Source organism: Ylistrum balloti, unplaced genomic scaffold (genome assembly GCF_031769215.1).
Source record: "Ylistrum balloti isolate Yb309-2 unplaced genomic scaffold, AGI_CSIRO_Ybal_v1 Utg370344, whole genome shotgun sequence".
In the NCBI taxonomy this organism is placed as follows: domain Eukaryota; kingdom Metazoa; phylum Mollusca; class Bivalvia; order Pectinida; family Pectinidae; genus Ylistrum; species Ylistrum balloti.
The window spans coordinates 2,522,563-2,540,102 of NW_026782247.1; the positions used below are offsets into that span (position 1 = coordinate 2,522,563).

At 36.2% G+C, this 17,540-nt stretch overlaps 1 protein-coding gene across 2 annotated transcripts in view; it reads left to right on the top strand.

Moving 5' to 3' along the window:
- The window catches only part of LOC132553650 (tumor necrosis factor ligand superfamily member 10-like), a 51,804-nt gene that overhangs the window by 14,340 nt on the left and 19,924 nt on the right, over window positions 1-17,540 (top strand). For both annotated transcript variants that reach the window (XR_009554356.1, XM_060217909.1), the window contains exon 2: window positions 8,933-8,969. Coding sequence is in view for 1 of the 2 variants with exons in the window: in XM_060217909.1 (XP_060073892.1) it covers window positions 8,933-8,969 (37 nt within the window). In the remaining variant the exon portion in view is untranslated. The remainder of the gene's footprint in view (window positions 1-8,932; window positions 8,970-17,540) is intronic.

A 17,540-nucleotide genomic window follows, 5' to 3' on the forward strand; every position in this document is an offset into this window, starting at 1 on the left:
GAACGGTTGATTGGGAAATGATGGATTCCTGCTCAGCACACAACCTGAAAACGTCCATACGTCCGTTTTAACGTCCGATCGTACGTCCTTGTCCTTTGTAAGTATTTCTGCTAATTCCTTATGATTGGGCAACCATAATCGTGTCATGCAGGTGTCTAATTGAAATTGATTCAAGAAATGGAAATCACGAGTTGAAATCAAATTCACTGTCTTAAAATAAACAACATTGTGTTTCAGGCAAGTCCCATATCATGGTTAATTGATGATTTCGATTTCATTGTAAAGTTGTAAAGAATCCATACAAATATATTGTTTTTTCCCCTCTCTTCCAAAGTGTAAGATATTCCATTAAAATGAGATATTTGATGATCACATTTTCTTGTTTTGCGGAAACTGAAGTATGTATTTAGAATAATTAATGAAATCTACAACAGGTAATGTCAATAAACAGGTGATAATGATCATAATCAAGTATTTGCTGTCGGTACAGAAGTAAGACAAGAGAAAGCTCGTTAAAGTCGGACGAAATTTGATACGCTATGTTACAACAGTAAAACGTCGTCAATTAGTGAAACTCTTGCCAGGTGTAACTTATATAAATCACCGCTTAAAACTTTCAGGCGCTTGTATTTCTACACTGCTGATACATCGCAGATGTATAATGTGTTTTTAGGATCGGTTAAATTTGCGGAACGAACCTTTGACCTATAAATGCTTTGAACCGATAACTCTAAGTTCGTCTTCATTCCAGATTGAAATATGTATTAAGAAGTTTGATTTTAATTATATGTTGTCTGGACTGTTATTTAAAATCCCATTAAAGAACAATTTCGATTTTGAAATCCGTCTTTTATTAGGTTGCACGTTAATTGAGATTACAGATACCTGTTAATATAGATTTTCTGAAGTTGTGTAGACTAGGGTATACACATGTGGTAAAAGACTAAAGTATTTACGACTTCCGTGACTTGTCCGTGGAAGTGCCAGGTATACGAGAGCTGTGCATCGCTCAAATTTAGAAGAATCGATTTTTGGTTTAAAAGTAGGAGACGGTTTAGAATTCGATTTTTTTTTACTCCAAACAGTATGTATAAGCTTAACAAAGTGAAAAAAAAATGACAACATGAAACTTCCTCTATGCTATATGCAACAAAAGCGATTAAGAAATGTAATTCAAGTGGTGTTCATACATTTAGATAGACAATCTAGACACTACTTTCTTCCCTAAAACAGGAAATAACGATTGTGATGATCCCACATTGTCTGTTTGAGGAGTTTAGAAATAGTAACTTTCTGTGGTGCGTGACCATGATCTAAATCAATGTACATTTGTATACAACACTGTTACCACAATCTGTTCATAACTTGTTCACCTAGTAAAACCAGATAGTCATGACAAGATCTCTTTACCCTTTGAAACTAATGACGTTCGGCGTAGATTTTTCCAGAAAACGCATCATTTGAAATCATTTTTAGATAATACAAATGTTGAAATTATGAAAAATAGTTTTGAAAAATGGGAAAATGATTGTCTATTTCGACCTGATGGACGTATTGTAGATGCAATCTCGCGCTAACTACGTTGTGCGGCAATTGTGGAGTGACATCTTTTTTTCGGAACGTGCAGCAACACGTGCTAGTTTTACGCATTCCCGTTAGATCACGGGTCGAAGGACATGTCCTAATGAGCGGTTTTGAATGCCATGATTGCGCATGCCTCAGTGACGAAACAACTGACATTTATCAACGACCCCTCGTTTGTGGAAAATTGGCCCCTGTCTGACAAATCCGTGGTAATTATCTCGAATAGGGCGAGCTCTGGCGACAGTCGATGTGTGTGAAATTATGCAAACCCTTCCTCGGCTAACAACCAATGTTTAAGCAGACGTGAAGGATTGTGAGATAAAACGAAACTCGCTATGTAATGAAGGAACATAAGCACGACATTAACGGATGCTAATTATCTAATTTGCATACACTAATTATCTAATTTGCATAGGTAACATCAGTTTCATTCATACTGCATATAAAGGAGAACGGAAAAATCTATCTTTTTTGATTGTGGAAACATGTCGAAATATTTAAATGTTTTGAAACTTAACTCTTCATAATTCGGACCGTTGATCTCGTATATGTATTGAGTCCTTTGATCTGCAGTTTTTAGGTTGAATATTTTGAATAATCTCGACAACTAATGATATCATATCGTAGACTTGTAACGATATTTGAGGTTTGGTTACTATGGAAACTGATCCCAGCACGTGCTGTACCACAACGTGATTGTCGACTTGTCGTTTGATTGTTTTCTATATCGAAGTTATGCATTACTTATCTCTCCCATAAGACTTATTTTTACTTCATTGTAACTATTTGTTACAAGTGAATCTGCTTTACCAGCTTTAATTGAATTCAGAGCTTCGGGCCGGCTCAAAGATTAAGATGAAGTGTTTCATCATACGGATTCCTTCGGGATTAAGCCAGTAAATCTTGTTGCTTATACACCCGCATGTATATAAACACCATCCATTCGGAAGTCCACTTTATAGTGTTATAAGCCTTTAGTCTTGATAAATACAAAGTTATATTTTCATCAGCTCTAACCGCCGAGGAAGATTTTAGTAACGTCACGCGAAAACGATTCTCATATCTCTCATATACCAATCAAGGTCCATGTTCTTCAGTTTATAATAAAAAGACTTAAGACAAGACGGGGTTGTGTCTGGGCGTGACAGCGTAGCATTATCCTGCCACGGATGATTCATTAACCATAAAATCTCAAAATTACACCAATAGCTTATGTTCATATTTGCCAGTCGAGTGCGGCGCCTTTGGACATGTAAAATTACTTCTTTGACGGAAAATTCTGTATTGAACGATATTTCACATTTTCATCTCAGCCCATGCTAAATGTTCTTTCCGTGAAGGCTTGGAATTCCCGCAGCGAGAGCCATATCTCAGAGTTATAGCATAACTTAAAAAATGCCATTACGGCCTTCCATCATCTCAGACGAAATTTCGCCAATAACCACTTGCGTGTTCGAACAACCTCGGCTTGGTTGCTTGACACGAAGGTAATTACTCGCGGGGCGAAACCATGGCGGCTGGTTTTGGGGCAGTATTTAAATACTTTCTTTTACTGCCCTGTAAAGTGAATTGGAAAGGTCACGTGTCGGATTTGTTTTTTTGTAACCTTGGGATGTCAGAATCTTCAAAGATGTAAACGAGATGGTGTAAGGGAGTGCATTTTTGAATAAAAGGTTTGGGGACAGAATTTTCAGAAAGAGTTCTGTGAGAGAGGGATACAGTTTTGTACGACGGAGAGAGAACACAATTGGAGGCAGAAACAGCGTTGCAAAGATAAAGTTGATTGAAGAAAAATTATATAAGGAGAAAGAGATGGCTTTAGGAGACAGATATGGTCGTCGGTGAAATTGTTTAGTAATGGTTTGAGGTGATACAAATTCATGGTAGAGGGAAACAATTAGGCGAGAATAGAATTGTTCAAAGAGTCTATTAACGAAATAACGTCATGGCGTTGATCTAATTTTAGAAAATAAGAGAAACACACTGTAGGCATTATGATTTTTTTTCAAATATTCGTTTCTTTGCTCTCGCTGGTAATTTTAAGATTATTTGACAATCATATACGTGCTAATCGATACATACCGTGTTTTGCATGCCAAACATTTGTTGTAAATACAAGCATTCTAATCAAAACAAAATTTGGCTCTACACAATTGATATTGAATATCATTTAATTTAAAGCAGTAAGTGTTGATAAAAGCATGAAGGAAAATTGGCAGGAAAACAGGAAGTGTTATGTATTACGTAAATATGAATTGAATGCATATCTCCTTAATCCACCTACTCCGATACGAGCCGGATGAAGTTTTTTAGATGTAGAGTTGTAAACATTCAAAATTACCTAGAATAAATATTAACATGCTCAAGTAGCTCGCAGATAGAAGTTACAAATTATGGATGTATATTCAATATAATAGTTTTAAAACAAGAGAGGGTTCTTCACCGCTGACAGATATTATAGTGGTGAGTTGGGTAATACGCAGTAGGAGTATATATATAGAATTTGATGCACGTGAGTTTGCCATTTGTACGTTTATCTGAATGATGCCCATGTCAACACCTGGAGAGAAAAGGATTTCATCGATCGAGGCATTGTTCTACAGTATGAAATTGATTTGTCCTGCGTCACAGGTTCTTTTGTTATATAGACAGGTAATCTAGTGATCGAGTTCACATCACAGCAGAAATACATTAGACAGTAGGAGTAATTGGTGAGGGGCTGGTTGTGTGTTCACATTAGTTATTTTGTATGAACGAGATGGCAATTGAACTACACAGGCCAATTTTGTAAAGAATTGTAGAGTTTAATTAGGTTGCCTGAAATAGTTTCAAAGGATAGTTGACCTTTTTACGTACAAATTGAATGCCAGGGTATCGTGTTTAATAGAACCTGTTGTCAAGGAAAATTAAGTCAATGTTTCTGTGACGTTATGACTTTTAGAAGCGTAGAGCTGGAGATCTCTAGGCCGTAAACGGTATGATGAAGTGTTCTATTTTAACGATGTTCATGAACAAAATACAGGTCGGTATATCGACGCTGAAAAGTGATAGGGGTTAGGTGTAATGATATGCAGAAAGAAAACAAATGGCCATCGTTATCAAATCCTAAAATGGCAAAGACATTGTTTTTCATCAGAGGGAAGGAACTGCTTTTATTGACAAAAAGAACACAAGTGTACCCCCTTGGTAAGCTAAATGCGCTTGAGTTAATGCCCCGGAGGATGTTGGGAGGGAGTACACCCCGCGTTGTACTACAATGGTAATTGTTTGACCTATTCCGGCCAATGTTCATAGACATCACCTGTTTCTGTAAGGCTTCACCTGTTTGTGGCCAATTAACGTACCTCTACACAAAGGGTCAAAAGTTCATCAAATACCCTGGACATTCATGTTGCTGACACGCCATTGTGTTAGTGACTTTGGTGTATCTTGTCTTTTATTATTTGTTATATGTTCTGAAGTTGATTGCCATGATGTGAATCACGAAGGTCACATAATCAGTTGCATTGAAAACACATTCTGGCAATTTAAACCCCAGGTTATCTACGAACGAGGTCAAATGAACGGAATTTTCTCTTATTTCTTGCTATGAAGTGCTTATTTTATAAAATTGTTTTATAAAATTGTTTTATAAAATTCCCCTTCTCTATGCTGTTCTTTAAAACAACAAACCACAATCATATTTCTTTGCTCCTGTCTGAAGCCTTATTAGATATAAGTATGCAGTTTTTGTAACCAAAAAATGTTCATTCCAAACTTTTTCTTTCGCAATATCTTCTAGAATTCCTAGTGCCTCTAGAAAACATGTAATGATCCCGGTGTTACAGAATAGCATTTGAATTTGCAGGTGCTTGTATATATTTCTATCCACTGAGAATGATGTTAATGTCGAATAGAGCTAACCATTGTACGCGCTTACCCTAACGCAGATTGACGATAATGGCAGACAGTATTAGGCAGTTGGAGGTTAATACATCGCTATCATGATTTGTGTTTGTTTGTTATAATGAATAAAATTCCACCACATACAGGCACTGTTCTAAGTTGTTGCCATGGTTTTGTAAGACTTTATTTTTTTTTGTATTTGGACAGACGATGCTGACATACCCTCTTTTATGATACTTTTAGAAATCTCCACCTTTTTTCCGTATTGGGGCACGCGCTAAACGGTGATACTCGTGATTCATTTGTCAATGAAATATTTGAATCTGTGAGAATGTTGAGTAGTGTACCCTATCACATGTTCATGTTTGGACTATAACATTTTGTGTTGTGGTTTCGTCATTCTCATTATGACGTCACTGACTTCATTATTCAAGAACTTCGAAAACCAATGACATGAATATGAAATAATTTATCAAAGAATGATGATATAACTACTGCACTGACAAAACGAAAAGATTTATCAAGTTTGTCAGCAATTGGATTCAATTAGCTGTATGTGTTAAAGAACCGCCTTTAAATATTAATTGTCCGTATAACATCGGCCACGTGATGTGTCTGAACCAATCGGGTTCAGCATAACAAAACTGATGATGATAACCGTTGCATTAGATATTATAAAGGTGTACTTAATATTTATGTCTACAACAAGACCAGATACGGCAATTTTATGATTTTATTATTGTTTTACTACAAAACCCGTAGAGGTTGGTACTCTGGTGAATGTGTTCATAACTTGTTCTTAGGACGTTAACAGACAGATTTAATATACCCAACAGGGGTTTCCGCCATCTGGATATCATCCACTTTTCTCTAGAATGCCCGCCATTTCCTTTGTTGAAATTGAATTTCCTTTACAGCCACGTAACACTTATGAAAAAGGTGACTTTGGGACAAGTTTTTTTTGTATCATTATTAATTTTGTATCTATTGCCTGGTCAAATAAAACTTGTATTAACAGAATAATTTGAAAGGTCACCGCCTGATTTTAATCATGGATTTTGGTATATAATTTGATAACGGGATTTCTTTTTAAATAAATACGATACCAGATCTAATATAGCTAGATCTCATTTTGATTGAACCTGCCAGACCTTAGTACAGGGAATTCATTTAATTCTATATAACACTTTATCCCTTAGAAACATTTGGAATGGAAATACATAACCGTTTTGCATGTAACTTATGACGTAATCGTTAGGTACTATGAAACCGCCCGATAATCCTAACGTTGACTAGAAATCGCTGGTAATGTCATACAGAAATGTTTAGTGTAGTGTATTACCATTATCCTGAATAATACACTTATTGAACAGTAATTTTATTGAAATTGAGCTACATAAGAGTTAATTAGACTTGTTAAGCGAGTGGAAACATACTTTGACAATGTCGCAATATTGTGTAGTTTTTCTTGTGACGGTAATTGAATAATTGACGTTCAGTAAGCCGGGACGAAATAGTTTTAAACGCTCTTGTACTAAACCTGATGTCAGGAAGTATGATACAGAACGACCAGTAGACATTTCTTACCATTTCTTTTCATTCAGTTATCTTTTACATAAAAAGAAATATCTTTCTAACATTTAGCGCGAGAAAAACGAGTTAAAAAACAACACCATATCAGGAACAAAAATTATAAATTGAATGTTGAGGTTTTTTTTAGATATCCAGATAATCGTCTTGTTTTCGACAGAATGACCAATGAAACAAGTAGGTGATGTACATGTACAGCCTACACAGATGTATCGATCAGCAACATTGTAGCGTGCTTTATGGAAGGATTTGGTAAAGAAGACGATTTGTGTCTTGTTTAAACCGAAATTGCCGATATGTACAATGCACGAACCTTATGCTGGCAAATATAGACGCGTGCTGGCTGAGAACGAATTCTAGCGACTGTCTTGGTAACCCGGCTCGATCAAAACAGACACATTTAAGGTATAATTTGTGTTAATTCACTCATAAAGACAGTTCAATTGCTGTTTTTCATCGCCGGAGTGTATTTTTGCGATAAAAACAAGAAACGTCCTTCCATCTAACGGTCAAGCTTGCACGCGACCGCACGCGACAAATGACCAGGGCAATAGTTGAGACGCTGTATGTTACGACCAGCTGTCAACCATTTAGCCCGAAATAAAGACTCCGTGATTTTGCCCTGAAACAAAATCAATTTTATCGATTCGGTCGTATAACAGACTCTTTCCATTCGCAAGCTTAATATAAAGACCAAATATCGATTGTAGACTTAAGAGTAACGCTCACAAATGAGCGCCGACTTACTGGGTCTAATGAATCTAGAGTGAAATCGAAAAATCAGCTTAGCCAAACTATGTATATAAAGTGATCTCCACGGTATTAAATGATGCTTAAGTGGGGTATTTTGGATTCATTGACTGATTTATAGGACTTTAAAGAAACAGATAAATCAAGGAAGCAAATGCTTTAAGCAAACAAAGGAGCTGCCGTAACTACAATTTTACAAAATCTCCATTTCTGTTTGTAAAGAAAATGCAAATGGTATTTAAACTCGTTTAAAATAAAAACAAACCGGATTTGGAATAAGACTGGGTCGACGTTTGACGTGAGGAAATTACATTTCGCTGTTTGTTGAATTTTATACTTTCGCCAATGTCTTGAATTGACAGTACGGCTTAGTGTGGAGCGATTCCATCATGAATTCATTACAATGAGTTTAATGGTGCCACAACCAGCTCTTAGGAGTTCTAATGAAATAAAGTACCGTTTTTCAACGAGAAAAAAACTAAACCATTACGACAATGTGGCTAAAAACGAGCCAGGATAGGAAAAACGTTCTCACGCAGTCCAAACCCCACCTCCCGTTGTTTTATAAGATATACGCCCATAGTATTGAGCGGAAAACCTTTTTTTTGCAATGCGCAGATTTTTACCTAATTTCATGTCTTTCATAGAAGAAAATGTTGGAAGCTATTGCGGGTGGCAATTCAATAAAATATCTGCTATTTCAGTTTGCTACTTAGATAAATGATACATTTGAATTTTAAGATCTTCCGCCCGAAAACTTTTCAAACCGAAACACAAACACATATATACTTCAGAATGAATGTCCTCTCCATGCTTAATTAAACCGTATACCTGTATGACTATTGGACTCAAATACAAATAACATATTCAGTTCAGTGTAAACCTGCTTATTGTATTTGTCTCTCGCAGTAAACATTTTAAGGGGCCAAGTTGTTAGATTTCAATTTTTTGTACGTTTTTGCAAACTTTGAAATATTATGATTAAATGAAAGTGCATAACGTTTAAGAGATATTTAGATATTATAAGTTTTTTTTATCAATTGTGAAATGAAAATCTAATCATTTAGTCCCTTTAAGGAATTTAATGGGAAACAAACTTAATATTATTTTCTTTATTTTGCAGTTTGTTGAAAAGAGAATACGTGAAGAAGTTGCTAAAGGTAAGTCCTGCCTTTTTTCACAAGTACCGTTTGATATCCTCTGTCTCGAAATCTGGATGGCGTTCCGTATTTTTTCCAGCTTTCCGTATCTCGAAAGCGAGAAGTCGCCATATGTTTGGTTTCCCTTGTCTCAAAACGAAATCTGGAGAGAGCAAATTTAAGCATTAAATAACACATAATCGAGATTTCGACAGTGCCAAGCTCAGTGTCCCGGGATATCAATACAGTCACGATTGTTTTGTAACTCGAAATCGAGATAGCAGCGGTGGCATGTTGAAATATTCTCTATTTTTGAAATAGAGATAGTGGTGGTAAGTCATGTTTAATATCCAACCCTGGTAGGACAGTAGTACAGTGTTATCAGAGATGGGGATGTTATGGTCAGTGATTCAGGATAAGTTATGTTTGAGTAAGAATGTTGTCGGAGACACTTTGATCAGCGAGCCCTTTTGTTGTCGCTTGTATTCTAGCAAATAATTGGTCAGTGAATACGTAGAGATCATTATTACCTATGATGTCTTGTAGTATCTTACTAAAACAAATCGGCGTTGCAATGCTCTCTCTATGTAACTGTTAAAACGAGGTTCGAACTCAAAGAGGGGAGACGAGCGTGTTGAGAATCTCAATGTTTTTTTTCGTCTTTGAGCTTATGTGATTGGAGTATGACATGGGAGAGAATACCTGTTGATTAAGTAGTACATTTAACTAAAATATTCCCTAAGTCGAGATTATTTAGCAGTTGTATATAAATACCAGTATTGTGGCCGATCCCACAAAGGTTAGGGACGAGAGTTCATAACAATATAGATAAACTGTAGATCTACATTTATATCACATATATCTGGTTGTTATATAAACAGACTGTGTCCGCTATGGCAAAAAGGCATTGAGGATAAGCAGAGAAGGGGCGTTCTGGCACTGGCTCGTGCATTGTTAAGCATCATCGTGAGAGATCAGATAAAGCGTAGTCAGGACCTAGATGATTGCACAATGGGGTCTCGTCTTTTCGCGTTTTTTCTCGGGCTGTAAAACGCAATACATGACTGATTTGTCAGAATTGTTGCATGTAATAATATCAACGGAGATAGGTGAAGATAGCGGGCGCCCGCATTGCCTGGCAAGAGATAATCCCAGGCGTTTTGTTCAAACAGCACAACATTAATCGTTACACCATCCATCATATCACCCGTGGATATATAGATACATGTGTTAGTTGTTGGAATTTTTATATTTCCGTTTTCTTTATGCGAATATTACATAATTTACACAATTTTATTCAATCTGATACCATCATGACGGCTGTTGTGTCATTAAGACGCTAGTGCTGTGTCTAAAAAGATAATGATAAAAAGAGTACGTTGGATTTGTATAGTTTTATATTAGAGTAGATGCTGGAAACAAATTTAAAATGACAATGTTGTAATAATAAGATTTCTTAAACGAGAACAAAGAACAGATATGCTTGATAGCAAGCAAACAATATCAAAACTGTAGGAAATTTAAACAAAATCGTCATCTTAGAGTACTTAGAGATTATTAATCTGATTAACGATAAAAGGATTTAGATACGGATCCGTGAATAAAATTCTATTGCGGATACATATTTGACCGAGAAACTTTATTTAATTCTGTAATAAACATATATTATCAAGCTACTGCAGAAAATAAACGTAATTTAAACCAATAAACAAACTAAAATACCTTAATGAAAATCCATCCACGTCAAATTTCCGGTTATAAAATTGTTATATTACATCGAAGAAAGTCGATGAAATTTATGACTACTGAATGAGATATATCACAGATTCCAGAATCTCCGCTAAAACATATCAACCTGTCTAAGGGGATGGCGATTACAACGGACATATCTTTGTAATTCTATTTTATTTTACATATAGTCGGAAGTGCAAGCTCAAATTAATGGTGTACCTGGCACTTTGCCAAGAGGGACAACAGTTATGTTAACTCGTGCTAAAGGGATACCATTTGATCCACTAAGAGAATTTATATGACAGGCTTGTGGCAGTTTAAGCTCCAGTCTTTGTAACTTTAACCAATGTCTGACAGCATGTTTAAGTGTACAAACCATTCCCGTGAATGTTCGCACCGTTTATTTTCATTTTGTAACATGTCAGTGTATTAATTTCACGAAATTCGATACACAACTGTCAAGATATTGGTTTGGCAATTTTGATTAAATATTGAAAATTTTAGTGGTACTTGACACTATATCATGATGTTTACGGCACGCATTTTCTCTCTTTCAACCGGCTAACTACATGTAATGTACAAAAAAACACACACTCATAAATATCTGTAGTTACCAGTCCAAAGAAAAATAATAATTGAATTTAAAATAAATCTAAATTTACATTTTATGACAAACTTTTAAAAGCCTGGCGTACCGGATTTCATTGTAGTTCTGTCTTGACAGAGAGGACATTAGCGCTGTTGTACCAGGCATTTGTGCACTGGCAGTTGTGACGTCATCAAAAGTCGCTATTGTCTTGGTGAAGGATATGCTATGTAGAGAAGAAGCGTGTAAGATTAAGATCAAACATTCGTGCTAATTTCAAATGGACTCGCCCATTATCCGTTTGATATGAAATTGATAATGAAGATACATATTTTTTATGAACAGCGGTAGTCATTTGACTGCATGTTTCTGATTTGCTATATGTTTCAAGTATTCCGAATCAATTGCATCAATTGGAGCTATATTTAGCAGAATATAAGGAGACAAGATCTTACGATCCGAGGGCTTAAAAAGGATCTGACCATTTTTATCACTAGCCCTTCACCTCTAGGTCGCGGATTCGATGCCAACAAGGGGCAGACTTAAGATACTGACCGCAGGTTTTTCTCCAGGAGCACCGGCTCCACCACCAAAACCTGCCACGACCTTAAATGACCGTGGCTATTAAAAGGACGCAAAACCCGATTCATTGTAGGTCTTAGTCTATTTAACAGACGAAATAGCCGACCTGACAACTCTTCATTATGTCCTAGAGTATTTTGTTGTGGAGAGAAATCGGTAAGAGACACCATTCCATTGCGGTGGGAAATGAAGGAGTCGAGCGTTGACTAAAGCTTTGGCTTCAGAGCTGGCGGTCGGCAAAAATCCGTTTCTGGACCTGTCATTGGACCGGAAGTCCATTTCTAGAGTTGATGATCTTGCAAAATCTAATTGCAGAGTTAACGGTTTTCAAAATATAGTCTATCACTAGATAAAAGGTCCGATTCAACGTTGTAGACCTTAGGGTCGACAGGTTGTCCTGTAGCAAAGTTAACGGCCAGTCAGGGATCAAGCTGGCAGATTCTTTTCAGGGTCAAGTTGAAAATTGCCAGAACCTTTTATGAGAAACGTCTTTGTCTTAATTTTTATCCGCTGTAGGAAGGCTATGCCGTGTGCATTTAGAAGCATTTCTCCTGTCTAGTAATGAGAATGGAGATGAACCGTTGTTTATACAAGATCCGTGTTAAGGCTATCACTACGGAGCGCCTGACAATTCTCCAGGAGAACGAAAACAAACTTAATGTATAACAGATATACAACAGTCGACTTGTGTTACAAATCAATAAGGGATGTTTATATATACGGGTCTAACAAACAACGGACTATTTATAGTTGTTAAATTTCTTCAGTCCACTCTCTCTCAATGACATCTTCCTTTTTTACAATTGTTTTTACTTTATTCTTCTTTTCTTTCTCTCCCTTACCTTATTGATTGAATCTGCTTTAAAACAGTCTGCTTCAGAATCACAACAAACCACACATGTATACGCCAAACGTATCACACTTGATAAAGCAAATCAAATGACACGTGAGCTTACCAAACACACGTGTAGTTAGTATCTATCCATTCTCTAAACACACGGGTAATATAATGTCCTTGTCTGCCTACTCAACGTAAAATAATACCAGAACAGAGTTATTCGATCTTTGGAGATATCTACATCAGAAAAATGTCTATCAAAAGAGTTCCATTCGGATTTTGAACACATATATAATAAATCATTTACTGATCTCCATTCTAACGTTGAGCTAAAAATATTCTATGTTTATTAATTGTGACTCCTGAAGTCGCTCATACGGGCGACCTTATGTTTCCAACAGAAAATATAATTACAGAAGTCCTCTTCTTTAAAGCATTAGCGATAAGGCTACCTAAATACAGCGTTTTGTTGACATTGGAACAGACGGACTGAGATGAATATTGCAGTAGGAGCTGGCTCCTTCATCGGAATTTTATGAGCTCGTTTTAAGACGGGGCGACTTTCTTTAAATAACAGCATGTCGTAAACTGCCCATGGTAACTAGCAAAGGACAATGTCCCTGAAAGTTTCATTGGGAAGTATGTTACAAATTCGGCAAAATTGAATTGCCTGTCTTGCAATTTTATGTTGCTCTAGCTTTTAATATTCTCAATCTTACAAACATTGTGATATAGAATACAGCTTAAAAAGCCGAATGTTGTGGGAAATGGGCACATCATCCTCTGGAAATAAATCTTATGTCTCCCTAGCCTTTTATATTCTTAATCGTAGAAACTATATGATATACAAAACGATTTTAACAGCCGAATGATTTGGGAAATGAGGATACTTGCTTCTAAAAATAAACAATAGTGTGGTGTAAGTGTCTATTTCTACAACAAACTCACTGTGATACGAGACTTTTCTAGAGAGGCGTGATATTTGTAAAGAGCATTTCCCGGAAAGTAACTCTACATACACAATAAAGATGAAGAGGATGTTTTGGACGATATTGTTTCCAAATACTGACTGGACAACAGATTTAGAGCCCCGAAATAGTTTTCCGAGCCCCTCCCTGTATGAATCTTTCACATTTTCTTGAAACATTGCTTGCCGCTAACATTTCAACGTGTACAGAAAATTCTGACAGTAAATATAGATACTGTAAACAAAATCAACATTTCTGATGTGTTTCCTCGTTTAAGTCATCAGAGTTTAAACAAACCATAATAGATCGATAAACAGACTCGTGAAAGATAATCAGACGGTCGCCGAACACTTGACGGTCATAATGAGGTTTTCGGGGAGGAGGTTTTCCAGACGCTACCCTGGGGCTGTATACTCAGACCAATATTGGTGTACTTCACAATCCTATAAACTAAAAAACATCTGTTAACAAAGTTGTTTATTGTGTAGAGAGAGAAAAAATAACAACATAATTTGATTTCATTTTAGTCGCTGTGGCCGCCAAGTACATGTAGTCATTAGTTCTTACTATTGTAGAACATTTAGAATTTTATCTGATTTAATACACATTTCCATTTTCTGAATCTCAAAGACGATCGGACCAGATGTGGATTTTCAAAAACACCTGACACTAGTTTAGTCTTTTGAACCCACAGACACAAAGTGTCCGCAATACAAATCTAACGACATTTTACAACATATTTTACCAACAGAAACGGTTTACTGAACACACACTTGTTGATACAATCAGGTTGTGTTACGGATTTGCAAAATGCATACTGTAACATGGATGTGATTGATTTCAGAAAATATCGATTTCTTATTCCGTATTCAGGGATTCTCCACGTCAAAGAAAAACTCCACGGTATTGAACGTACAAGGAAATCATTATTAATTCATACTCTTATCTTTTTCAATATTGATTTTGTGCTTGTAATATATACCAAGTTTATAGCTTTCTTTTTTTTATTAGTGTTCATTGAAGTGATAAATGATGGGAAACAAATCTAAAAAAAACGCTACGTCTATCGAGAGACAGGTAGTCTTGAACAGGTAAACTTGGATTGGTGTTAATTGGCGGGGGGTTCTAGGCGAACTACTGAGACCTAGTGGTGTTGACTTTATTGAGATAGTAGGGTCCATTAAATAAGAAGATACGTGTAGTGATTATGTTTCTAATTTTACAAACCTTGTATATCGTTGTTAATTATTTATATCATTATGAAAACTGGATCGATAGATAAGTCATTATGAACGCTATCTCTTTAACGTTTGAAAATTATCCCACCGATTTGTATTAGTTACTTGTATAGGTATCCGGCCACTCACTGTAAAAACACTGACAAATCATTGCCACTAATTACTTTGTCTATTTACACAACAATTAGAGACAAATTTCATTAGATTGAAGACCGTATTATAGGCGACATTTGTACGCAATGTTTGAGTGATACATCCACACTCGTCAATCCGAAAGACAAGTAATCCGATGGTTCATTACTCGAAGGCTTATGACTTCGAAGTTCTATTACTAAGATCTTTTACTCAAAGCCATTGCACAGAATGCCTGTGTATTCGAAGACTAAATACCTCGAAAGCCCATCATTCCGAAGGCCCGATACGCCGAGATTTTGTACAAATTTTGTAAAATGTTCGGACGATTCGTCCTTCCGAACGTAAAGCTGTAAGCGGAGCTCATTTATTTTCTTCTGTCAACTCTTAAATTTCAGCAATTTAGGTCCTACAAAGGCGAAACAGCTGTATGATGCTGTTTAATTTATTACTTGGCACTACGGTATATCTAATAACAATCACGTATCGTTTACACAATGTTTCATATCTAGTGTCTTCAGTTCTGAAAAAGTTTTCTATTTCTAAATACATCCTGTTGTTTTGTGATGTATGTATATATTACGTGTGTAGTCAACACGCACCATGATTGCCAACATAACCTATGGGAATATTACATTTTTTTTTCAATAATAATTTTAAGCACAGGTTGTTATGATCTACGATTAATGGTATTGACTTTATAATGTTAGCGTTATTCGTCTACGAAATTAAAATCCGCCAAAGTAAGAAGACAAACATACTGCTTAATTGTAATCCAACTTCCATCAATCGCGCAGCGGGGATCGTCATGACGCCGAACGCTCGAGAAAGTAATGCCTGTTTTACTGACTGACTTATGATGTAAGTATTTTGATGAAGCTTGTATGTAAAAACATAAACTTTACTTAAATTACAACATTTGCGAAACAAGCTTTAAGCTTATATTAATCACTATCGTTGACTCTGATAGGAGCGTGCGAGAGGTCTCGGGGGAAAATCCACGTGGTCGGGCAGATGACATCTTACCTTCTCACGTCCGTTTCGGGACTCGAACGCCGAGGTGAGTGGTGAGTGTGTTACCACAGCGCCACCCGACCATCCGTGACGTAGCTGGTATCTGCCTTACTCCGATGTACATGTCGTATGCAGTATATAACAAGTGGAACTTCTCACCAAACGCCGGGTGGACATCTGTCGGTTTGGGATTGCGCCATAACTTAATTCAAAGCTTGTCACTTCTACCTTCATCTACTGCACGACTCCTTTAATCTTTATCAAAGATATATGTGTATGCATTATTATTTAATGATTTACATAATAGTCAGCCATTTCGGAATATGGAACACTGCCAGTTAACAACAATCAACACTACATTTGTGTAAGATGTAGTTAGAACGTGATTACATTCACACATATACTGTAAATTAAGGAATTTCTGCGAGGGATTTATTTTCGTTTATTTTTTGGATATTCCTAATCAACGAAATCTTATGTCCACTGTTAAAACGAGCATGAACAGATTTATAAGCTATAGTTATCCCATGAAATCAAGTGTCCATGAAAAAAAGCCCACGAAAACTGAGTTCCACAAAAAACATCGCATTTTACAGTAGATGAATTCAAAACGAGGCGAAAGCGTATAATACTATAAAACCGCGTACACATCGTGTACTGTAAACCTCATGTATATTATTGGACTTGAAATATCAATTTCATTTAACAATTACACACAAGCGAGTAGGGTGTCTTATGCTTCGACAGTAAGTATAAACATACCTCCGCAGGGTTGCTCCAGTCATGTCTTATTAAATTTGTTTCTTTCATATTTAAGCTTCTGAGTCATTGGCCATGCAAGAAAATACAGATTCGGGAAAATCAAATTAAATCGAAATATTTACACGTGTATATCCCATAGGACCAACCAGACTTTGCATGCGCGTGGACAATTTATTTACCGAACCAGACCTTAACGAACAGAACTTCACTTTTTCTTTGTTCCTAAGGGAATCCACTCGGCATGCAAAGCTACGTACTTTGTACATGTAAGTGTACTGAATATCGTGTTTTAGATAAAGGCTGTCTGTCATTTTTGGGAAGGCACGATGGCATTGCTTTTAATTTCAAATTGAAAATAAATGCAAATTGTATACGGCGGTATAGACTTTAAATACAATTATAAAGATATTTCATACCACGACAAAATAAGCAAAAAAAAAAAAGTCCACGAAATCTGTTTGCGTGTACTTTAAGGGAATACGAAACAGTTTACGTTCATGTTGCAAGTTAAATTTCTATCCAGAAAAAAGGTGTGAGCAGGTTAGCCATAGTGTTTCTAAATCTTCTTTTCTACTCTAAATGAAAGTCGAAGTCGCGGACATTTTTCTATTAATAATCCATTTACATTTTAATATATTTCCCTGTAACCTCGAAACACCAAACGAGTGTTTCTAATAAAACGTGCTCCATTAAATATTCGGAAATACACTTTTTGTCCTGCCTCGAATACTGATAATCACT